The sequence below is a fragment of the Capricornis sumatraensis genome, chromosome 12 (genome assembly GCF_032405125.1).
Source record: "Capricornis sumatraensis isolate serow.1 chromosome 12, serow.2, whole genome shotgun sequence".
Classification (NCBI taxonomy): Eukaryota; Metazoa; Chordata; class Mammalia; order Artiodactyla; family Bovidae; genus Capricornis; species Capricornis sumatraensis.
Window position 1 is genome coordinate 79,693,559 of NC_091080.1, and position 26,264 is coordinate 79,719,822.

Here is a 26,264-nt window from a genome sequence, read left to right on the forward strand (position 1 = left end):
GATGGGGAAACAATAGAAACACTGAAAAACTTTATTTTGAGGGGCTCCAAAATCACTTCACTTGGTGACTGCAGCCATGAAATTAAAAGACACTAGCTCCTTGGAAGAAAAGCTGTGACCAACCTTGACAGCATATTACTTTAAATGTTACATTACTTTGCCAACAGAGTTCCATCTTGTCAAAGCTATGATTTTTCTAGTAGTCATGTGTGAGTTGGACTATAAAGAAAGCTGAGCACCGAAGAATTGATGCTTTTGAACTGTGGTGTTTGAGAAGACTCTTGTGAGTACCTTGAACTGCAAGGAAATCCAACCAGTCCATCCTAAAGGAAATCAGTCCTGAATATTCATTGGTAGGACTGATGCTGGAGCTGAAACTCCAATACTTTGGCCACCTGATGCAAAGAACTGACTCATTGGAAAAGACTTTGATGCTGGAAAAGATTGAAGGCAGGAAGAGAAGGGGGGTGACAGAGGATGAGATGGTTGGATGGCATCACTGACTTGACGGACATGAATTTGAGTAAGCTCCAGGAGTTGGTGATGGACAGGGAAGCCTGGCATTGTGTAATCCATGGGGTCTCAAAGAGTAGGACATGACTGAATGACTGAAGTGAATTGAACTAACTGATCTTGAATTCACAGGACAGATTTAATGGTGAAATTATGACATCTTAAGAAAAATACTGGAAGAACTGGTAAATTATTTTTCTATTTGTTTCCCAGCTGATATATTTTTTCACAGATTCTCAGGTAGAAAAATTACTGTGGAATTTTTGAACACATTCCATGGACAGAGAGGCAACTTTTAACTAAATTCTAAAAATGATGAAGTGTTGGAAGGAGTAGATAATACTAAGATCTATCTTTATTTTAACTATATTTGGAAATTTCTATAAAAAGAAATAGACATGAGTGTATTTCAAAAGTGAAGTTTGTGGTTTCTGTATATTGCTTCTGGAATTTACCATGTTAACTTTGCTAATATCACTTACAGAAATCATCTCATCATTGTTTTTCTCTAGGAATTGCTTATTTGACTGTTTTAAAGAAAACCTACCAAATCTTTCATTGAAAACATACACCTGTGATAAAGAAAAATTCCTGAAGAAATAGGATAATGGGGTGATTTATCACTCTAAGTGTGTGTGTGTGCATGTTTGATCATGTCTGACATTTTGTGACCCTCTGTGGAACTATAGCCTGCCAGACTCGTTTGTCTATGGAGTTTTCCCGGCAAGAAATACTGCAGTGGGTTGTTGTTTCCTCCTCCAGGGGATCTTCCCAAACCAGGAATTGAACCCTCATCTCTTGTATCTCCTCCATTTGGTAGCAGGATTCATAACCACTGTACTACCTGGAAAGCCTGTCACTCTAAGAGGTATCACTAAATCAGTGAGGTCAATTTTTATATGAACTCAAAACCATAGTTATTAGTGTGTAAATGGTGCCAAACTGGACATGTGAACCCAAACTCACAGGGGTGGCCTGAGAGTGAGTAGGAGGGAACCACTATGTTTTCCTCTTTTAAAGTCCTCTAGTTCTGTTTTCTCCTTCTTCCTTGAGAGAGATGGACATTCAGAAGGGAAGCAGTCCAATGGATTCTGCCCATCTCATCTTGGTTATTTTTCAAAATATGCTGAAAATACATTTTTCATACATGGAAAACTAGCCACCTTACTACAAGTTGACAAAAATTCATCAGTTAATTAGTGCTGATTGGGGCGCTAAGAAGCAAGATAATGCCACAAATAAAACATGAATGTACTTGAAGAGGAAGCATCTTATCACTCAAAGGTTAAAAGAGCACAGTAGATAAAACTCTCAAGATGAATCACCAATGTGTTGCTTCTGTTAAAAAAATGAAAACAAAGCAGCTAGGATTCTGGGATATGAAGTTAAGCATATGGTCTGTCCTGTCAAAACTGAGGAAGAAATCATGCAGTCAAATGTTCGATGTTGATAGTGTCTCTGTTTGGACAGAAATGTGTCTCATCACACAGGAAACCTGGGCATCAGCAGCCTCTGCATCAGGAACCACGTGGTTCAGTCCCTGCGGTGGAGACAGGTCACATGTCCACTTCCGGGCCTGTGTTATGTGAACGAGCTCTCCCTTTACTTCCTTTACTGCCAGTCCTTGCTCTAGTAAAAGCTCTTCCCCATCTGTTGATTGCATTTCCCTGTCTCCTTCAGTCCACAGCAGCCTTTCTTTTTGAAAAGTAAGAAGGTTCCACAAAAGATAAAACCGTCTGACATCTGTGTTGATCTCCTGAGAGGGGCGTTGGTGCCTGGTTGGTAGATTCAGTACACGTAGTAGGTTACATTGAAAATGTTTATAGTGATAGAAATAGGGCGACTTCAATTTCAGTGTATAATTTTTCAATTTTGCTATATTCTGCTATTTTCCCAAACTCAAAAACAGTCTGAAGGATTCTCTACTGAGATGTATAGTTTTGAATAGTATTATTTACTCCATTTTCCTTAAATCATAACTTTTTCAGTGCTTTCCACTGTTTAAAGTGTGAGGTTGTGATATCTTGGACCCAGTTAATTGTTATAATATATTCTTTTTACATTTAAACTTAATAAGAAGATAGTGTTATGTATAAATTATTTACATATGTGGATTTATTTTCTAATTTATCGGAACAGATGTGTTACACGATGAGATTCACTCATGCCTTCATTCATACAGGGAACAAATATCTCCTGAGAGCTTGTTAGACAGGCAGTGTTGCAGATTGTAGGGCTATCACAGTCATAAAAAGACAAAATCTCTACCCTTGGAGCTTAAAGTCTCTTGGAGAAGATGGAAAACAAGCCAACGCATATGTAATGAGGTCTTAGTGTTGATACATGCAAAGGAGGACAATGAAGCAGAACATGAAGAGAGGCCAGCTGACAGCATTATTAATATTGGACAATATCTATTGATCTGTCATAAATTCTACATGTACTGATTCATTTTATACTCTATCAATGTTAGGAGGTACCCATCTTTAGAATTATGATAATATAGTCTTAGAGCTTAGGAAGCTAAGGTAGAGTAAGTTTAGAAACTTGCCCAGTTGGCAGAGCCAGGCAGGACTTATGCCCAGGCTGTCTGGCTTCAAGTCTCCATTTTTTTTTTTTTTTTGTTTGGCTGTGCTGGTTCTCCATTGCTGCTTGCAGGCTTTCTCTAGTTGTGGCAAGCAGGGGCTAATCTTAGTGGCAGTACATGGCTTCTCACTGACATGGCTTCTCCTGTTGTGACACCTGGACTCTGGAGCACACAGGCTTCAGTACTGTGGCCTGCAGGCTCAGGAGTTGCAGCCTGTGGGCTCTAGAGTGTGGGCTCAGTAGTTGTGGCACATGGGTTTACTTGCTCCTTGCCACATGGGATCTTCCTGGATCAGGGATGAAACCCATGTCCTGTGCACTGACAGGTGGATTCTTAACCACTGGACCACCAGGGAGTCCCAAGCCTCCAATTAATGGTTTTAAAATTTTCAAATCATAGGAACATGTAAGGAATAGTATGATGAACACATAAAACACCTTTACCTGATTCATCAGCTGTTAGTGTCTTCCCATGTTTTCTCCATAAATATAACCTACATTTTGCTGAATTGTTTGTAAGTTGTAGAAATGTTTTTTAAAAGTTGGATTTCACCTTTAAATAAAAAAAAGTACACCTTATAAGAACAGGGATGTTCCCTTATATGTCCTAACACAGTCATGTCAATCAATACATTTAACAGTAATATTATACTATTATCTAGTATGTTTTCAGACTCTCTAATTGTAGTTCCTAGTTATTATTGTCTCTGCTTCTATTGTCCTTTTTTCCCATTTTAATACTTAATTATAATTTGATTTTATCATTATACTACAGAGGGCCTTCATATTCATATATTCTCATAACCATTCCTGATTTATAAATGAAGACAGAATCTCAGAAATTAACATTTTATGAAAAACATTTCCCCTCACAATCCTTTTTCCTTGTGACGCCAATATGGACAAACTCAAAGGAAAATATAAAATCAAATCAGTGATGAGATGTCATCCAAATCAGAGGCAAGTGTGAGTCAGGATGTCAGTCTTAAGCAAGTCCAACCACTTGGACCACAATCTAAATCTTACTCTTTAGATTTTATGTACTTTTCATGGTAACACTACCTACAAATACCATATTTAATTCTAACTCAGAATTCCTTTTTCACAGGATCAGACTCCCATCTGGAACAAAATTCAGGTTCACATTCATAGATGTGCTCTAGCATTTAGGATACCTGAAAAAAGAAAAATTAAAAACACTGCTCATTCATCCTTGGTGTGTTGTTATCTGACATTGTAAAGTGTCAGATAATTTATCAGCCATCACTCATCAATCTGTTGGTCTCTTAATTTGGAGTGTATTTCTTTGTTATTCAACTTCAAGTAAAGCCTGAGTTTGGTTCTTGGTCTGTAATACTTTTCCAAAATAAATATTTATTGAACTTATCCCTACCACTAAATGTAGTTTGATTATCTTTGGCAGTTAAAAGTTTGTTTTTCCTAATCTTTGGAGTATAACTTTATGAAGATAGATTAATATAAACATCACCTACATCCATATTCTGGGGGAAATAAGATGTTGTGTTTTATTTTTCATGAGTTTTCATTCGCTGCAAGACATTTATGACACTGAGGAAATGCATTTGATTGGTCCAGTATTTATAGAAGTAAACTTGGGAAAGAACCATCACCAGAGCAGGTTCCAGGATTACTAATGTATAAGGTGCAGCTTGCAATTGTTTGAATTTGTGTATTTTCAGTTCAGTTCAGTCACTCAGTCGTATCCAGCTCTTTGCCACCCCATGAACCGCAGCATGTCAGGACTCCCTATCCATCACCAACTCCCGGAGTCTACCCAAACACATGTCCATTGAGTCAGTGATGCCATCCAACCATCTCATCCTTTTTCATTCCCTTCTCCTCCTGCCCTCAATCTTTCACAGCATCAGAGTCTTTTCAAATGAGTCAGCTCTTCACATCAGATGGCCAAGTATTGGAGTTTCAGCTTCAACATCAGTCCTTGCAATGAACATCCAGGACTGATCTCCTTTAGGATGGACTGGTTGAATCTCCTTGCAGTCCAAGGGACTCTCAAGAGTCTTCTCCAACACCACAGTTTAAAAGCATCAGTTCTTCAGCACACAGCTTACTTTATAGTCCAGCTCTCACATCCATACATGAGTACTGGAAAAACCATAGCCTTGACTAGACAGACCTTTGTTGACAAAGTAATGTCTCTGCTTTTTAACATGCTATCTAGGTTGGACATAACTTTCCTTCTAAGGAGTAAGCGTAACTTTTAATTTCGTGGGTGCAATCACCACCTGCAGTGATTTTGGAGCCTCCCAAAATAAATTCAGTCACTGTTTCCACTGTTTCCCCACCTATTTGCCATGAAGTGATGGGACTGGATGCCATGATCTTCATTTTCTGAATGTTGAGCTTCAAGCCAACTTTTTCACTCTCCTCTTTCACTTTCATCAAGAGACTCTTTAGTTCTTCACTTTCTGCCATAAGGGTGGTGTCATCTGCATATCTGAGGTTATTGATATTCCTCTCAGCAATCTTGATTCCAGCTTGTGCTTCTTCTAGCCCAGCATATTTTCATGATGTACTTTGCATAGAAGTTAAATAAGCAGGGTAACAATATACAGCCTTGACGTACTCCTTTTCCTATTTGGAACCAGTCTGTTGTTCCATGTCCAGTTCTAACTGTTGCTTCTTGACCTGCATACAGGTTTCTCAAGGGGCAGGTCAAGTGGTCTGATATTCCCATCTCTTTCAGAATTTTCCACAGTTTATTGTGATCCATACAGTCAAAGGCTTTGGCATAGTCAATAAAACAGAAATAGATGTTTTTCTGGAACTCTCTTGCTCTTTCCATGATCCAGCAGATGTTGGCATTTTGATCTCTGGTTCCTCTGCCTTTTCTAAAACCAAATATGCTGGTAAGATTTTATCTTCAGAGAAAAAGACTTACTGTAAAAATTTTTGAAGTTTTTTTTTAGTGTACCAACTCCTATGCAAAATGAACATTGAGAAACTTGACTCAACCATAAAGATAGTTTTAACTTTTCTGTTTAAACCACATTGGGAGAAATAGCTTCATTTTTTGAGAGACTTCCTTAACTAATCCCCCGGTGGGGTTTCTGGAGGCTATCCTGTGGCACGGATGAGGGAGATTGAGATCTTTCTGTTCTGACTTGACCCCACCATCTTTCTCAGTGAACACTCTTCGGAAAGAGCTCTCCACTTCACCTGGCTGTACATGTAAGATACATAAGAAGTCCTGAGGACGTCAGAGTTCTAATGTGTAAGATGCTTGTCTACTTCAGTAACAGTTTGCTTGGAAAATGTCATTCTTTCTGTATCCACAGGTTCAACTTAAAGACACCTTTGAACATCTTCCTGGTAAAATGAATACTGAATTAGCAGAATCTGGGTTGAACTTAAGTGTTGGGCAGAGACAACTGATGTGCCTTGCTCGGACTATTCTCAAGAAAAATCAGATATTGATTATTGACAAAGCCACATCAAATGTGGATCCAAGGTATGGAGCTGAGATCCAGGAAAACTTGAATTTGAATCCTTGAATTCTAAAGGCGGTAAATGGAAAACACTTAGTGATGCTTAGAAATGTTTATAAGTGTTCTCTTGGCCTCATGGATATTTCTTAATATTAATTCCAGAAAACAAAGGAAAAACCAAGACATGTTATATAGGGTTAATGTTTTTATAAGACATCCTGAGAGAGCTAGATTCCTAAATCCAGCTCATTATAATCTCAAGCAATTTTGAGGGAAGACTATTTTCCATTTTTGAAAAACAATAAATTTCTAAGTAGACTTTTTATACTTAGTTTTTTTAGGAACAAGATTATACATTAAGGTATTGATTTTTAAAAACATTATTAAAAGTATCATGATTTTTTAAGTCAAAAGTCTGCTTTTCCTGTTTTTACTGAACTAAATCAATTTCTTTGATTCTAGAACTGATGAGTTAATACAAAAAAAAATTCGTGAGAAATTTGCTCACTGCACTGTGCTAACCATCACACACAGGTTGAGCAATGTCATTGACTGTCAACGGATATCGGTAAGACTCTCACCACTTTAGTTGTTTTCATTTATGTTCAATTTTTCAATGTATCCTTCCGTGTAAAATTTGATAGGAACCTCCAGTAATGTAATTTTCTCTTAGTTTCTCCTCTTTTCCTCAAAATTGTTGTTGTTCATTCGCTCAGTCATGTCTGATTGTTCATGACCGCATGGAGTTCAGTATACCAGGCCTCTCTTTGCTTCACTATGTCCCAGTTTGTTCAAACTCATGTCTGTTCAGTCTGTGACGTTGTCCAACCATCTCATCCTCTGTCATCCCCTTCTCCTCCTGTCTTCAATCTTTCCTAGCATCGGGGTCTTTTCCAATGAATCAGCTCTTTGCATCAGGTGGCCAAAGTATTGGAGCTTCAGCATCAGTCCTTCCAATGGATATTCAGGATTGATTTCCTTTAGGATTGACTGGTTTAATATTCTTTCAGTCCAAGGGACTCTCAAGAGTCTTCTCTATCACCACAGTTTGAAAGCATCAGTTTTTTGGTGCTCAGCCTTCTTTATGGTCAAACTCTCACATCCATACATGACTACTGGAAAAACCATATAACTTTGACTAGACAGACCTTGGTTGGCAAAGTAATGTCTCAGCTTTTTAATACACTGTCTAGGTTTGTCATAGCTTTTCTTCCAAGGAGCAAGTATCTTTTAAATTTCTTGGCTGCTGTCACTGTCTACAGTGATTTTGGAGCCCAAGAAAATAAAGTCTGTCACTGTTTTCATTGTTTCCCCATCTATTTGCCATGAAGTGATGGCACTGGATGTCATGATCTTTGTCGTTTGAATGCTGAGTTATAAGCCAGCTTTTTTCACTCTCCTCTTTCACTTTCATCAAGAGGCTCTTTAGTTCCTCTTTGATTCTGCCAAAAGGGTGGTGTCATCTGCATATCTGAGGTTACTGATATTTCTCCCGGAAATCTTGATTCCAGCTTGAGCTTCATCCAGCCCGACATTTAGCATAATGTACTCTGCCTATACATTAAATAAGCAGAGTGACAGTATACAACCTTGACGTGCTCCTTTCCCAATTTGAACCTTATTTAAATTTCTTGCTTTAGAAATAGACATCCCTATTTTATTGTACTTCCCAGATACTATGTTTTTGCAAATTGAAAGCTTATCATAACCCTGCATCGAGCAAGTCTATGGGCGCCATTTTTCAAACAGTGTTTCCTCATTCCAATTCGCTGTCTCACCTTTTGGAAATTCTCAATATATGTCAAACTTTTTCACAGTCATAGTTTCTCTGGTGATCTGCACCATCAGTGTTACTTCTCTGACTTGCTGAAGTCCCCTCTGTTGGTTAGTATTTTTTATGGCAATGCATTGTTTTTAGGCTAAGGTCTGTACATTGTTTTATCAGACATAATGCTATTGCACACTTGATAGGCCAGTGTCATGCAAACATAGCTTCTGTATGTTCTGGGAAACCAGAACATTCATATGACTCACTTTATTGCCGTATTCACTTCGTTCCAGTGTTCTGGAACTGTACCCACACTGAGGGATAACTATACCTCGTTCCTTTCTGGAAAACAGGTGACTGTCTATTCTGAAAGCTTTAATGTGGGTAAAAAGACGAGTCAATCTGCTTCAAAGCCTGATGCTCCAGAGGGCACGTGACTGGCCTCAAGGAGTAGCTGGGGAAGTGTCAGATGCTCATGAAGGGCATAACCGACAGGGTTGTCACCATAAAGTCCTATCATTGCAAGTGATAAGGTGTAATAATTACATTTTATTGCATGTGAATACTTCTGCAGAAAGATAGATGAATATGTTTTTTAAATTCTATTTTTAATTGAATCTAATCCATAAAAATATTTTTTTTTGTTAAAAAAAGCAATAAATGTGCAAGGTAGAAATAGGAAAATAAAAGAAAATCTCATAAAGGGAAGGTTACAAAATATCCGCTACCAGAAAGTGGCGGTTATATAGTGCTATAATATTATTTGGATAACATTAGAGCCATTTAAATAATTTGTTTTATTCTGCAAAACAGAATATTTCATTACCAGAATTTTTATATATTCTTAAAATTCCCCATGTCATTTATTAATTTTCCACAGCTCAGTTCTTAAAGCTGCCTAAAATTTCATCATAGGGATAGAGCATAATTAATCTAAAACTTAGACATCTATATATTTTCCAAATTGTCACTTTTATCAAATATCTTGAAATGATTAGATGGATATGGTTCTGTTCACTGTAAGTAAATCAGAGAAAGGGCTTGTTGGGAAACAACTGTGACTTAATTAATAGCTTTGTATATGTGTCGTCTCTCCTAAAGGATTTAGCCACTTTGGTTCATTAAGCACCAATCATGTGTCAGGCTTAGAATTTGATTCCACAAAGAAGTTCTCTCAATATTAAGTTTATTAAACATGATGGAGTCATAATGACAACTAATATAATCTTCCTTACTTTCTCTGTTGCCACAAAACAGTGGAGCAAGACAGACAAATTAGAAATACTCTTTATCCTAAGACTCACCACTCTCTACACTAGAAGGTTCTTCCTGTAGTTTTTGAGAGTAGCTGGGTGCTCATGACCTGCTTTCTCTGCAGCCAACAGCCCACCTTTTCCCTCCAGTCTGTGCACACTGCCACCTTCATATCACCCGGATTCTCCTGTTGGTGTGAACAAAGGAAGCATGTGACAATCTGCAGTTGCTCTAACACTGTTATCTGTGATCCACGCTTTCACTGTCCTCAGAGAATTCTCTGGAAATGAATGATGAAGAACCAGAAGCAGAGCTGAGAAACTCAGATCCCACCTCTTCTGTTTATAGTCCATCTTATGGTTTTATATTCTTTGTTTCTTCCTCATCTCAAACCTCTTTTTAGAATTTTTCCCACAGAAGTGAAAATCAGAAATGGTTGTAACATCCCCACCTGACTAAACAGCTCAACCTAACTAGAGTTTTACTTAAATTCTGGTTTTTATCTTAATGGAACTTTTCTTTCATAAACCTACATGCTGTAATTAGAACATTTGAGAAGAGAAAAGCTCCTTCAAAAACACTCCAAGAGATTTCACTCAAGTTTTCAGAGGAAAGATAACTAACACTGAGGTAGAAAGTACAGTTGGGGAGAAGAGATACTTTATGGGGGGTGGCACTTATGTGCAAAGGCAGCAGCTTTGGGAGAGTGGCTGTGGAGGTCACCCTGACCCAGCGTTCATCCCTCCCCAGTGAGAAGAATGATTTACTATTTCAAGACCCAGGACAGGATTTTGAGTTAATACTCACCACATTGTCCAGTCACTGAGAAAATCACAGGCACCCATTTTCCCAATGAGGACCCACCTTCCAGGGTTGGACAGCTGTCCCGTGTCATCACCAGGCAGCCAGAGACAAATCTGACACTCAGATCTCCCCCTCCCCACTCTGCTTGTTGCACAGTGGGAACTCTCTCCATTGATGTCATCATTTCCAGCATCTTTCTTATCAGGCTTCTCCTCCATCCTCTCTTGGGCACCCCCACCTCTTGGTGCACTGACCCACCTCTCCCTGCATTCTTCTTTATCACTGATGACATCTTGCCAGTGAAAAGGATCAAATTGTCTTGCAGTGGGTCCATTTCATTTTTGTTTCTAGGACAGCTGTCTGGAATATCTGCACATAAACAGGCTTCATAAACATATCTTCATTGAGCTTATGTAACTGACTTACTCATCCAACATAATGTAGTTTTTACTTAACCTACTAGAGCTTGGGGTTCCTGGAGAGATTTTAGGATTTGGGGATTGTTATCATACCAACTTGAATATGTGGTTTCAGTTCAGTTCAGTCGCTCAGTCATGTCCAACTCTCTGCGACCCCATGAATCGCAGCACACCAGGCCTCCCTGTCCATCACCATCTCCCGGAGTTCACTCAGACTCATGTTCATCGAGTCCGTGATGCCATCCAGCCATCTTATCCTCAGTCGTCCCCTTCTTCTCCTGCCCCCAATCCCTCCCAGCATCAAAGTCTTTTCCAATGAGTCAAGTCTTTGCATGAGGTGGCCAAAGTACTGGAGTTTCAGCTTTAGCATCAGTCCTCCCAATGAACACCCAGGACTGATCTCCTTCAGAATGGACTGGTTGGATCTCCTTGCAGTCCAAGGGACTCTCAAGAGTCTTCTCCAACACCACAGTTCAAAAGCATCAATTCTTTGGTGCTCAGCCTTCTTCACAGTCTAACTCTCATGTCCATACATGACTACTGGAAAAACCATAGCCTTGATTAGACGGACTTTAGTCGGCAAAGTAATGTCTCTGCTTTTGAATATACTATCTAGGTTGCTCATAACCTTTCTTCCAAGGAGTAAGCATCTTTTAATTTCATGGCTACAGTCACCATCTGCAGTGATTTTGGAGGCCCCCAAAATAAAGTCTGACACTGTTTCCACTGTTTCCTCATCTATTTCCCATGGAGTGATGGGACCGGATGCCATGATCTTCATTTTCTGAATGTTGAGCTTTAAGCCAACTTTTTCACTCTCCACTTTCACTTTCATCAAGAGGCTTTTTAATTCCTCTTCACTTTCTGCCATAAGGGTGGTGTCATCTGCATATCTGAGGTTATTGATACTTCTCCCGGCAATCTTGATTCCAGCTTGTGTTTCTTCCAGTCCAGCGTAGTTAATAGTTTATCTTGGATTATGAGAAGAGTTGGGGACCTAATGGGAGATTGTAGGAGCTTTTTCTTATAAGGGATGTTAAAAATCCAAAATTATACCTATTTTTCTGTACATAATGAGAATTTGGATTTATGTTTATTTGTTCTGAAATATCTAGAGTTTTTTACCAAACCAGTAAATGTAAAGGCTAAGTTGGTAAAATTCTATTTCTGGCCTTTTTTCGTCTGTGTCCCATCTCAGCTCTTGTAGCCGCTACATGAGCCTTGGCTTTTAAGTTTGATTATGTTCCATTTGTATTTGCTTTTATTTCTTTTGCTTTGGGAGACTAATCTAAAAAAAAATATTGCAAAAGACTCTGTCAAAGAGTCTTTTGCCTTTGTTTTCATTTAGTTTTATAGTTCCCAGCCTTATATTAGATTTTGAAGCCATTTTGAGTTTATTTTTGTGCATGATGTGAGGGAGTGTCTAATTTCATATATTTTCAGGTGTTCAGCTTTCCCAGTACTATTTACCATAGAAACTGTCTTTTCTCCAATTCTTGCATACTGTTTCATAGATTAATTAACATAGATGTGTGGAGACCAGTGTTTTAAAACTGCAGTTTTTCTTCTTCAACATCAGGAGTGGTAGTTATGTTCTGTTATGCTATGCTTAAGTAGAATTTCACATTTGAGACATCTAAATTGACATGCCAAGTTACAGGGCTTCCCTAGTGGCTCAGATGGTAAAGATTCCACCTGCAATTCAGGAGACTTGAGTTTAATCCCTGGGTCAGGAAGATCCCCTGGAGAAAGAGATGGCTACCCACTCCAGTATTCTTACCTGGAGAATTCCATGGACAGAGGAGCCTGGTGGACTACAGTCCCATGGGGTCATAGAGAGTCGGACATGACTGAGCAACTTTCACTGAACGTTTAAATTATTATGCAGATGTGAAAGTGAAAGTTGCTCAGTCATGTCTGACTCTTTATGATCCCATGGACTGTAGTCCACCAGACTCCTCTGTCCATATGATTTTCCAGGCAAGAATACTAGAATGGATTGCCGTGCTTTTCTCCAGGGATATTCCCAACCCAGGTTTCGAACCTGTGTCTCTTGTGTCTCCTGCATTGCAGGCAGATTCTTTACCCACTTTACCTTGGAAGCCCATTAAGTGTATGAAACAGATTTGATTTTCTCGGACTCTTTTGAGAACGCTGCCCTTAGCAGTGATTCACAGTACTAAACAAATGATTAACAGAAAAATGGCCTTTATGAGACTAGTAAATGTTTCCAATTAAATGCAAAGGATTAAATTTACTGTAGTACCTATATGTTGAAAAACAACCTGTGTGTTGTTTAGAGTTCCTGCATATTCTGTTCTTTAAAAAAACAAACAAACAAAAAAAACCCTTTTATTTATTTATTTATTTTAGGCAGTGCTGGGTCTTCCTTGCTACACAGACTTTTCTCTAGTTGCAGCGAGTAGGGGCCAGTCTTCATTGCCATGTGCAGACTTCTCATTGCATGAGCTCTCTTGGTACAGAGCATGAGCTCTAGGCATGTAGCCTCAATAGCTGAGGCTCCTGGGCTCTAGACCACAGGCTCTGTAGTTATGGCACATGGACTTAGTTGCTCTGTGGCATCTGCGAGCTTTCTGGACCAGGGATGGAACACAAGACTCCTGCATTAGTAGGCAGATTCTTTAATCGCTGAGCCACCAGGGAAGCCCATCCAGCATATTCTCTTAATATGCATTTATTTCAAATATGACCTAAATGAAGAATTAAATACTACTGAACATCAGAACTGTTTTTATAATTATATCACTTGGGCCAATTGTTTCAGACACTTTTTCCCCATCCAGAACTATTAGTCAAAGTCACTAATAAGGAGAAAGGCAGAGTGAAGGACCCCTTCCTCTCCCTTTCAGTTTGCATTTAGCAGACTTATTAATGAGCAATAAAAGGGGTGAAAGGAAAGCAACTGAAGAAAGAGGCCCCATGTGCTTTGTAGGCCATGATCACTGGAATTTGGAGCTCAATTTCTTACTTGCTTCTTTAGTCTTATCCAAAGAGAAAACTGGATTTCTAGAGATTTCTTCTGTACAGAGCAGTTTTGCAAAAGCTGCTTATGTACCAGCTCCTTTTGCCAGGCTTTCTCTCTCAGAAAAATAAACTGTAACCACATCCAGCTTCAAGAAGCATCTCAATCCCTTGGACAAGGATTCTGTTCCTCTTAGAAGCTGGCATAATCCAAGATCCTTAAGAAATCCTGGAAGCCTTTACGTTTTCCCCCAGATATTGCTCAGATTCTCAAATCGACCATTAATTTGTTGTCAGAGCACTGCTCTCTGGTTTGTATGACACCAACCTACTTTTTAGGTAAATGGAGTTTGGTTTTCTTGAATGAAGATATTTGCCAACTCTGTGTATCTGAATAAATTATCTCAAAACTCAGAGTCTGAGAGCTAAAAGTGCTAATGATAAAACCCCAAATCCCCTGAACATAAAATAAGATGCTATAGAGTACTAGTAGTCATAGTCTAAAGCTTCTATTTTCTTTCTTTCCTGTAACATGATATTAAAACGTCAGGTTAGGCCTTTGTCTGCCTAGTAAAACAAATTAATCAAACTATTAAAACATCAGCCAGCTCTACCACCCAAATAGATATTCTCTGTTTCCCTATCCTGACACTTTTTGAAATATTGTCTGAGTTATATGTTACTGGGAGACATTATGTACTAATGGGTTTCTTTTTGCTGTTTACAGGTTTTGGATTCAGGGACACGGAAAGAAACTGGTCAGCCAAATGATCTGCTGCAGAATAGAAACAGTCTATTTTACAAAATGGTGCAACAACTGGGCAAAGAGGAAGTAGCTGTCCTCACTGAAAGGGCAAAATAGGACAGGGAGTGGTCATTAAAGTTTGTCTCCAGGTTCTCTCTTCACAAGATCTCCTCTATCAGGGGTCTGATAACTAGTACTCTGTGCCCTTATAAGCCTCCAGAGACTAAGCTTCATGACTAGGTCTTAACAGCACATGCCGGGTTAAGAGCAAGTCTGCTGAGAATCTGCAGCAGTGGTGGGGGTGGGGTCAGGATGTGTGCACCCTTCTGTGTGCACACACATGTGCCTGTGACAGAGATTTCAGATTGGACTTCCACACTTCTGGACTCTGCGTTCAGATTCTCATAGAGCACAGAACACTCTCATTTTGCAGACCCTTTACACTCATTCTGATTCAGTTCAGTTCAGTTCAGTCACTCAGTCGTGTCTGACTCTTTGCGACCCCATGAATCGCAGAACACCAGGCCTCCCTGTCCATCACCAACTCCCAGAGTTCACTCAGACTCACATCAATCGAGTCAGTAATGCCATCCAGCCATCTCATCCTCTGTCATCCCCTTCTTCTCCTGCCCCCAATCCCTCCCAGCATCAGAGTCTTTTCCAATGAGTCAACTCTTCACATGAGGTGGCCAAAGTACTGGAGTTTCAGCTTCAGCATCATTCCTTCCAAAGAAATCCCAGGGCTGATCTCCTTCAGAATGGACTGCTTGGATCTCCATGCAGTCCAAGGGACTCTCAAGAGTCTTCTCCAACACCACAGTTCAAAAGCATCAATTCTTTGGTGCTCAGCCTTCTTCACAGTCCAACTCTCACATCCATACATGACCATAGGAAAAACCATAGCCTTGACTAGAAGGACCTTAGTCAGCAAAGTAATGTCTCTGCTTTTCAATATGCTATCTAGGTTGGTCATAACTTTTCTTTCAAGGAGTAAGCGTCTTTTAATTTCATGGCTGCAGTCAGCATCTGCAGTGATTTTGGAGCCCCAAAAATAAAGTCTGACACTGTTTCCACTGTTTCCCCATCTATTTGCCATGAAGTGATGGGACCGGATGCCATGATCTTCATTTTCTGAATGTTGAGCTTTAAGCCAATTTTTTCACTCTCCACTTTCACTTTCATCAAGAGGCTTTTTAGTTCCTCTTCACTTTCATTCTGATTGGTGCTCTGCATATTTGTAATGCAAGTTCTGTCAAGGAATATCCAGAAAATTTGAGAGTTCAGGGGATAATTTTTGGAATATTTTGATTCTAGGAAGATCCTCCAGAGAAAGGTGTAGGTCTCTTCTGTTTTCCAATCTTTAAAGAAAACGTCTACATGATACTGTCAGCTTCTCCCTAATTCTTTGTTGCTTAGACTTAGGTGTATTTGCCACTCACCACCCCCAGGCTTCCTCTACCTTCTAGAAAGTGAAATTGTCATCAGGACAAATCAGGAACTCACAATACCTTCACACTGTAGTCTGAATGGTGCCTGAAGGTTTACAGAGCATTTTCTCAGAGAGGAGGTGTGTGAGGCACTAAGCACTGCGCATGGTGTGAGGAAGGTACTTGATGGATAACACTCAGGTCATGTGACATCTTCCAAACAAAGGTGAGATGGTAACTGAGGTCTAGTTTAGGAGACTTAGCCATTGTCATACAGCCATCTGTGAGTTTTTCTGGAAGAAGGTGGGAGTGGGAATAGGGTTGATGGGAAGAAGGAGGGAAGGAAGGTCTGGTGTTCTTGACCCTTGACATTCAGTCTTTGGAGTGGGATGAGGCTTCCAGCTGCCTGTGGCGAGGCTTCCCCATAGAAAATTCATCTCTGAGTATTAAATTATGGGTATGTTTTCTATTCTTCATACTTTTGTGCATTTCCCAGATTATCACTTGTAAGTAGAATAAGATTACTAGTGTAATATTTTAAATGTCTTAAACAAAACATGTCCCAGTATCTTAAGTACTACTATACGAAACATTTATCTAAATTGTGGCCTTAGTTCATCACTGTCTCATCTTAGCCCTCCTTAGAAATGAGGAAATGCAGAGCAGTACCTTCCATTGCTCATAGTGTAGGAGACTTCCTGGGTTGCAGAGCTGGCTGAAGAGGTGGCAGAGTTAGAGTTCGTACTTAGGTTTAGGGACAAGGAAGTCTGGGTTCTGAACATTTCCAAAGTACTTATATTGTATGCAAGTATAGAGCGTGTTAGTTGTCAAGTCAGGTTTAACTCTGCAACACCATTGTCTGTAGCTTGCTAGTCTCCTCTGTCCATGGAATTTTCCAGGCAAGAACACTGGAGTGGGTTGCCATTCCCTTCTCCAGGGGATCTTCCCAACCCAGAGATCGAAATCCAGTCTCCCACATTGAGGACAAATACTTTACCATCTGAGCCATATATCACCCTATATATATATTTTTTTAATGCCTAAAATTCACAGAGCACTTTCATTAATTTGAGTGTCTCCCAGTCATTGAAGACTTGATAAACATTTGTCATTTTCTGTGTGTGACCAAATCACAAAACACCCAGGAATCAAACTCTTGGTCTTTCCACCTTAGGCATCTCACATCAGAAGGGTGTACCCACCTGTGTCAAAGTCTTCATTTAAACACTATGCTATCATTATGTATTATCAAGACATTGAGCAATGAGAAGTAGATCATAGAACTTCTGATAGGTCCAGATAAGATAAGATTATAGTTTCAACAACCTCACTTTACAGGTGATGAAACTAAGGCCCCTTAGAAGGAAGGTGGCCCTATGTATATGATTGGTGTTAAGTTACTTTGCAGCAGATACAGAATTAGACATCTTTTCTTTCAGTAAATATTTTAAATCAAGTGTAACATATATATAATAACAGACATGGGTCATAGAATTAGAAATCTTGTGCTTCCTGGTCTAGTAATCCTGCAGCTACTCTAATAACATTCAGGGTAAGTTACATTTGTGTAGTTCTTCATAATTTATTTTACATTGTTCTCACATGTATGATTTCACGTAATCTCATGATGGTCCATTTTTATCCATGTGATGGATGAGGAGAGTGGGTCCAGGGTTCACCTAAGGTCACAAAGCTGGTCCAGGGAGCACAGAGGGGGAATCAAGGGGGAGGCTAAGAGCCACCCTATGTACTGTGTTCTGTGTCAAGTCTGAGAACACTGCTTCTTTCATGTGGTAGCCAAGATGGGGCCATCATCCAAGTTCACAGAGTGGCAGAACCTCACTCGAGTTGCAGTCCTGCCACTGGGTCAGGTCACCTCTACAGAAAAAAAAAAAAAAAAAGAAAGCATTTCTTGATCCTCATCCCAGTTGGACATTATTTCTGCATACTCTGCATCCTTTTAAGTAAGCTGTCAGATTATCAGGTTTTTGGATGTGCAAGCATCAGATACCCATGCATTGTTCAGAGCTATAACACCAGGAGCAATAGCCTAAGTCAACAAAATTTTCACTCTAATAGAATAGAATTCATTCATCTGGAAAGAAAACTCAACAGCTGAGAAAAGGTGCTTCCAAGTCACATTTTTAAAAATACATAGTTCAGGTGAATCACTGAATCACTGTCTGATTGACCCTTTTAGATGATCCATGAAATAGCAGAGAAATTACCTTTCAGATACACAAAGCTGAAGGGGCATTAGTTTGCTAGGACTGCCATACAAAGTACCACAGAGTAGATGACTTAAACAACAAAAACTTTTTTTTCTCACAGCCCTGGAGGCTGGAAGTCTGAGGTCAAGGTGTCAGTAGGGTTGGTTTCCTCTGAGGTCTCTCTCCTTGGCTTGGAGACGCCGTCTTTTCTCTGTGTCTCACATGGTCTTCCCTCTACGTGAGGCTGTGTCCTGATCTCCTCTTCTTTTGAGAGCTCCAGTCTATTAGATTAAGACCCACCTGTTTGACTTTATTTTAACTTTTTTGCCTTTTTAAAGAGCCTGTCTCCAAATGCACATTCTGACGTACTGGCAGGTTTAGGACTTCAACATGTAAAATTGGAGGGGACACAATTCAACTCAAACAAAGAATAAGTGACAGTCACTCATTCTGTTTTATGATTAAGCAGACCTGGTTGAGTTTTTTGAAGTTTCTTTGCTCCTGGTGTGTAACAAAGGTGTTATTTAGCCTATTCATGAAATCACTTAATACAGCCCAGAAGTTACAAAATCCTAATATCCTAGTTCTAGGCACCTGGACCAGTTCGAATCATTGGAGGAGGCATTTAGCATCCATGTGGCCTTGTGTCCCCCGAGGCCTCTGAGCCTCGTGTCCTCACCTGTGTGTAGAGCAGGGATTACAGCTCTGCCAGTTTCTTCAAACTCATTACAGGGATCAGATGAGAGAGCAGATGCTTAAATGCTTTGAGACTATAGAGTGTTTTACAGTATAAAAGTGGGATCATTTTTTCCAACCTGCACAATGGGAGAAAATAATAGCAAATGAAACAACTGACAAAGGGTTAATTTCCAAAATATACAAGCTGCCCATGCAAGGCTTCCTTAGTGACTCAGATGGTAAAGAATCTGCCTGCAATGAGGGAGAACCCTGCAATGTGCAAGACCCAGGTTCAATCCCTGGTTCAGGAAGATCTTCTGGAGTAGAAAATGGCAACCCACTTCAGTATTCTTGCCTGGAGATTCCCATGGACAGAGGAGCCTGGTGGGCTACAGTCCATAGGGTCGCAAAGAGTTGGACACAACTGAAATGCCAACACTACCACACTTCCATGCAAGTCAGTTCCAGAAAAACAACCCAATCAAAAAGTGGGGAAAAGACATAAGCTTATATTTATTCAAATAAGACATACAGATGGTTAACAAACACATGAAAAGATGCTCAACATCTCTCATTGTTAGATAAATGCAAATCAAAACCACAGTGAGATATCACCTCACACCTGTCAGAATGGCCATCATCAAAAAGTCTATAAACACTAAATGCTGGGGAGGGTGTTGAGAAAAGGGAACCCTCTTTCACTATTGGTGGGAATGTAAGTTGATGCAGCCACTATGAAAGACAGTATGGAGATTCATTAAAAAACTATGAATGAAACAACCATATGACCTAGCAGTCCCACTACGAGGCATATATTCTGAGGAAATCAAAATTGAAAAAGACATGTGTACCCTAATGTTGTAGCAGCGCTACTTATAACATCTAGAACGTAGAAGCAAGCTAGATGTCCACTGACAGATGAATTGATAAAGAAGCAGTGATACATATACATAGTGGAATAGTGCTCAGCCATAGAAAGCAACACATTTGGGTCTGTTCTAAATGAGGTTATCATGAACCTAGAGCCTATTATATAAAATGAAGTGAGTCAGAAAGAGAAAAGTATCATATACCAACGTGTATATATGGAATCTAGAAGGATGGTACTGATGGAATTATTTGCAGGGCAGCAATGGGGACATAGACGTAGAGAACACTTATGGACCTGGTGGGGTGGGGGGAGGAAGGAGAGGATGGGATGTATGGAGAGAGTAACATGGAATCTTACATTATTGAATGTAAAATAGATGGTGGGAATTTGCTGTATGACTCTGGGAACTCAAACCTGGGCTCTGTAACAATCTAGAGGGGTGGGATGAGAAGGGAGGTGGGAGGGAGGTTCAAGAAGGAAGGGACATATGTATCCATAAGGCTCATTCATGTTGATGTTTGGCAGAAACAAATACTATTCTGTAAAGCAATTATCCTTCAATTAAAAAAAATTAAAATTAATAGGGGTCATTTTTAAAAGGCTGTAGTCAGAAGCCTTGCCTCCAACAATAAAACAAATATACCCATGGTTCTTCTAAGAAGCTTCAGAGACTCTAAATCATGGATCCCCAGCCACTGGACCACAGACTTGTACCACTCCATGGGCTGTTAGGACTGGGCCGCACAGCAGGAGGTGAGTGGTGGGCTGGTGAACAAAGCTTCATCTGCTGCTCCCCATCACTCACATTGCACCTGAACCTCCTCCCCTCCCACCCCTGTCCTGACTGCAGACAACTTTTCTTCCATGAAACTGGGTCCTCGTTGCCGGAAAGGTTGGGGACTGCTGCTGCAAATGATTAAAGGGTATTTTTAATAATAAGTTTTGAAACAAATGATACATATACTGCTACAAAATTTAAAATATTTTAAACATATTTTTTAAGGATTTATGAACAGAAAGTATATCACCCTTCACTCCTGTCATCACACAGCTCCTCCCCAGATGGAGCCCCAGCACCACTGTTGACTGTCTTGTTGACTGTTTTGTGCATCAGGAAGAACTTTTGAACATGTGGTCTTCCTGTTTTTAAGCACAGATGATGGCTGTTCTTTCCTTTGTTTCAGCTAATATTATATCTCAGGTTATATCAATGCATATAGTTGTCTCATTCATTTTAATGTCTACATAGTGTTACACTTTCTCCATTTCCTACTCCTTATTTTCAACACTTGTCATCAGAGGGATTACAACCTGATATTAACATCCAAGTTTGTTGTGCTCATATTGTGAGAAACCCTTGGGCAGACAGTATTAATAGATTTCCCAGCCTCTTTGTCACTCTGTGTTTAACTCCAGGCTTCAAATTAGTAAAATGATTTTACTTATCAATTTGCTCTAGTGATAAAACTTGTTAATCAGAATGATCGGAACTCTAGTGGATCTATAGGTTGTTTGGCATTAAGTTCAGCCCTGTTGAGGGTTCTAATGGGGCTATTTCCTCCGTAGAATAAACACACATGTTTTTTTAAATTGTGTCTCCAGTAGATATGATTTGCTTCAAGTGAAGAAGGCACCTAGAAATGTGTTGCCTTAGGAGAAGGACTTTAAAACTCTTGAACATTTTGTTTCTGTCTTTCCCCACCCCCAGGTGAATTTTGAAGGAAATAGCCAGATATCACTCACAGTGACTGTGTGGTTTTATGAATGTTATGAATGTCTAGGGGACAGCCCTCAGCCTTAACAATTTTTGAGTCAACTCTGTGATTCTACCATGAGTTCATGTCTATTCCAAAGGCATTTTTCCAATAGGTTTTTGCGCCGCATAAATTGTGCTTTTTTTTCACTAACAACAAATATTTACATATCACAAGATGTTTACTTTTTTCTATAATTTTTTCCTCCTTCACTCGGTGCTTTCAAGCTCTTGCAAAAGGATTTATTATCTTTATTTATATGTTACAGTGTTTTCTTTCTTATCCAAATCAGAGTGCGGGTCACCAATAAACCTGTCTCCCAGGTTTTGTGTCTTGAGAGACTCCAGAGCCAAACTCATTTTCTAAGATTTGAGACAAAGTTGTCACAGATTTTTTTTTTTACTGTTTCAAGAATTACATATTACTTTCCAATTACGTCAGGGCTTCTGTTTACTTGAAGATAGTGTGAAGTTGTTGTTTTGTGTTACTACTTCCTTTATGATCCATTTTTCCACTCAAAGATCTCTGGTTAAAATGCTAGACATAACTAATAGGAAAAATATATGATACATGTAGTTTAAGTGACATTATAGGAAAGAGAGATGTTGCCCTCCAAAAAAACTATGGTTAAAATATAGGACAATATTTTATGTTCATCTGTGTCCCCTGCATTGCAGGCAGATTCTTCACCATTGAGCCACTGGGGATGCCCTCTAAAAGAGAAGAAAGAGAAAATATACTTTCTCAAAGTAGGAACCCTTCCTGGGATTTGCTCATGAAGGACAAATGTGTGCTAGACTGTCTTCTAGATACAGGATTTAATTTTTTTTACGTTAAAAAAATGTGGTAAAACATATATAACATAAAATTTGCCATATAACCACTTTTAATCATACAATTCAGTGGCATTAATCATGTCTACAAGGTTGTGCAACCATCGCTGTCTAGGTAACTTTTGGTAAAGGCTGTTATTTCTGCAGAGTCGTTCTGGTATGTTTCATTTTTCTAGAAGTGGATTTGTTTCCTGTGAGTTTTGAGCTTGACTGGCATAAATATATTCACAGTATCTTATATGCTTAATCTCTGTAGCATCTCTGTCCTTTTGGCTTTTAGTTTTCTTTAAGCTTTTGCTTTTTTATTAACAATCTTGCATAACTTTTTCCTATTTTCAAAAAATCAACTTTTTGTTTTATTGAGGCTCTATTTTTTTTCTAACTCCTCACATCATTTTTTCTTCCCTTCAACTTTTCCTCTGAGATTTTTTTTTCTCTAAACTCTTAAATTGGAAACATTAATAATGTCATTATTTTTCTAATATAAGTATATGAAGCTGACATTTTTTTCTGAGATCCACTTTAGCTGCAACCTACAAGTTTTGATACTTAGTTCAATCCATAGTCAAAGTATTATGTATTTTCTAAATACTAATTTAATTCATTAACTCTATCTTTTATCTAGGGTTGTTCATAAGTATAATGTTTTCTAAGTTTCAAATGCTAATGGATTTTTTTCTATTAAATTGAACCATATGGAACTGCTAACATTCAGTCTTTTTATAAGCTATAAAATGGCACTTTTTAATGGTTAAACATAATCATTTTCTTTTGTTATTAATATATAACTTAATTTCATTTTGGTCAGACAACATTAGACTGTGGATTTTAAACCAAAAGTAATGACATTCACACAAAAAATCCTTGTTTCTACCATTTTATATTTTATTTGGGGGGTTTATAATGTTATAAATATGTATATAACCAGTAATTTTCAAATAAATATCCTCCCTGAGTACTGGAATGTTTTCTGATATGTGTTGCAGGCTGATTCTCTTGGATGCAGACTCGGTTGGAGTTTAGTGTTGGGATGTGTATCAGGGGTGCCCTTGGGGTCAACACTGTGGAATCAGGAGGGATGAAACGGGATAGGGCAGAGGAACACTGGCCAGATGACCTTAGCTGACCACATGGGGGTCTGGAGTGATGAGGGCTCTCCAGGGTTGTCCCGACACGTCCACTGGCCAGGCTGTCATACCTCCCCCTGGATGGGTAGTGCACATAGGCTGGTTTCAGAGGGGCTGGTGGTTTAAACTTGCCCACTGGCAGCACTTCCAGCAGTTGGACAGTGAGTCCTTGAAGGGAGATCAGTCCTTAAGGTCAGGACAGCACATCTTCATGTTCCCCTCATAGCATGTATCACAGCTTCAGAGGTAGGTGATGAGGGTGTACTGTGGGGGAAACTCTTGATGACTGATATGTAAGTCAAAACAGTGATTTAGTGATTCTCCTCAATACCCTCTGGCCTAAAGTAATAGAGGAGAAGCTCCATACAGGGGAGATATCCTCATTCTGCAGGGTCAGCCCAGTTGTCACCTCCTCTAGGAAGTCATCATCCTAGGTAACTTGTATTTCTGTAGGACCCTGAGCGCCTCTTGTTTGTTAAACTGAACCACGCTTGGTTAGTGTCCTGTTGTCACCATCCTGAGATACTTCATTTGTAAACAAGGGGTCTGTTTTTCCCATTGTGCACGGCTTCTATATGATGTGGCCTAGAGGTTAAAGCATCTACCTAAAATGCGGGAGACCTGCGTTGGATCCCTGGGTCGGGAAGATCCCCCTGGAGAAGGAAATGGCAACCCACTCCAGTATTCTTGCCTGGAGAATCCCATGGACGGAGAAGCCTAGTAGGTTACAGTCCACGGGGTCTCAAAGAGTCGGACAGGACTGAGCGACTTCACTTTCACTTTCATCCTGATTATGAGTGTTCACACGTGGTCTGTTTTCTCATTAAGTCAAGTGAGAAAAAGACTTGGAATTGTGCCCTATTCACTTTTTAATTACGTCTTCCAGCGCAGTGTGCATCATGTGGGGGGTGCTCAGTAAATGTTGAATGAATAAATGTTGACTGAGAACAAACATTCCTTTTCAAATTTATAATTTTGAAATTCTAAGAGGTAGCCTGGGATAACAGACAGCCCTAGGTTTGGAATCAGTCACACTGACCTGCCTGTCAGGTCTTTCTCTGCTCTCACCAGCAGTGTGAGTGTCCAAAGAATGTATTGTCCAGAGTGGGACACTTGAGAGTAACGGGAAACCGATAACCAGCCAAGATTCCAGGGAAATGAACTGGCCCCATCCTTGATAAAGTGGGCTCTGGACACCCTACAGCCATGCAGACTTAGTTTCATGCTTGGGAGAGTATCTTAACCTCTGCCTCTCAGCTACTTTGGAAAATGAATATAATTCCTGCTCTCGAACCATTGCTTTGGTTGGGATGATGGATGGACCAAGAACATCCAAAGACAGGGTGCAATCACTGACCGTGGTGATTCTTAATCACCAAGAGAAAAGAGCAAAATGGGTGTGGATGAAGGAGGTTTGTGGACTTTAGAAGGTGTATTTGAGGAGGTCCTTATCTGATGGGCTAAACCAGACTGTCCCTCCTTCACATGTAGTTAAAATGACACTAGCACACGGGGAGGAGTGCAAGCTCTGGCGTCAGCCTTCCAGGAACAAATCCGGGCTCCTCTGGACACTAACTGGGTTTAGATACGAGTTCAGCTGCCTGCTAATCATGGGCTTTTAAGGTTTGGAAGCCCACTGTGCTTCAGTGTCTTTGTCTGAAAGTTGAAGTGGGGATAGTATGACTCTCAGAGGGCTGTTGCAAAGATTACCTATGACAGTGACACTCGCAATGTGGTCTGTGCACTAGTGCCAGTCCATGAACTGTTTGTAACCAGGTTAGAAGTACGCACAGGAAATTTAAGAAAGCGAGAAACTCATCCATCAGCTATGGCTGTGACATCCACACTCAGGATGGTGGGATCCTGAATATCCCAGAGACCAGTGTGGGTGTTGCACTTGCAGGGGGAGGGGCACAGGGCTGAGCTGCACACTAGCAGTGCACAGTGGGTCACTGATCAGGCAGCAATGGACTGAAAATGTGAAATTAAATAAAACTGATACTAATCCCAGACAGGTGAGAAACACTGCTTTTGAACAATGCTGGGTGTGTAATTAGCTTTCAACCAGTACTACCCTCTCCAGCACTACCCTAGTTATTAATTGTTACCATCTTACTTATGCTTAAAATGAGACCATATGGGCTGTCAAAAGGCCCTACTGTACATTGTCAATATTTGTAATAGCATTAAAAAGTTGGAAATAATTCAATTTCTTTTTATGTTTAGAGGTCCCCCCCCCCCCCCGCCAAGCCAATACTGTGCATGTATTTATACTGATGCTATTCTTGAATCAGCAACATGGCCCTAAAGTTGAAGAAGGTATCTGGAAATACAACAGGCTACTTTAAAGCTCTTCAGAGTTTTTTAAACACATAAAAGATTTTATGTGTGAGCTCTTAAATTTCCTTTAAAAACAGAAATAGGGATTAACTGAGCTTTTGTATTTTATTTTTTTAAATATAAATGTTTTTATTTTAATTGGAGGTTAATTACTTTACAATATTGTATTGGTTTTGCCATACATCAACATGAATCTGCCACAGGTATACACGTGCTCCCCATCCTGAACCCCCTTCCCTCCTCCCTCCCCGTACCATCCCTCTGGGTCATCTCAGTGCACCAGCCCCAAGCATCCAGTATCATACATCGAAACTGGACTGGCGATTCGTTTCATATATATTATACATGTTTCAATGCCATTCTCCGAAATCATCCCACCCTTTCCCTCTCCCACAGATGTTCTAAGGAAATTTTTTCCCCCAAAACTAAAACAGCAATATGTGTTGAAAACTGGGATAAACATATATTTATTTGAATTTAAACCTA

At 39.7% G+C, this 26,264-nt stretch overlaps 1 protein-coding gene across 1 annotated transcript in view; it reads left to right on the plus strand.

The window, feature by feature from the left end:
- LOC138088944 (ATP-binding cassette sub-family C member 4-like) overlaps positions 1-14,655 on the plus strand; it is a 143,920-nt gene extending 129,265 nt beyond the window's left edge. The window contains exons 27-29 of the mRNA XM_068984201.1: positions 6,417-6,589; positions 7,029-7,134; positions 14,521-14,655. Coding sequence (XP_068840302.1) covers positions 6,417-6,589; positions 7,029-7,134; positions 14,521-14,655 — 414 coding nt within the window. The remainder of the gene's footprint in view (positions 1-6,416; positions 6,590-7,028; positions 7,135-14,520) is intronic.
- The last annotated feature ends 11,609 nt before the right edge of the window (positions 14,656-26,264 follow it).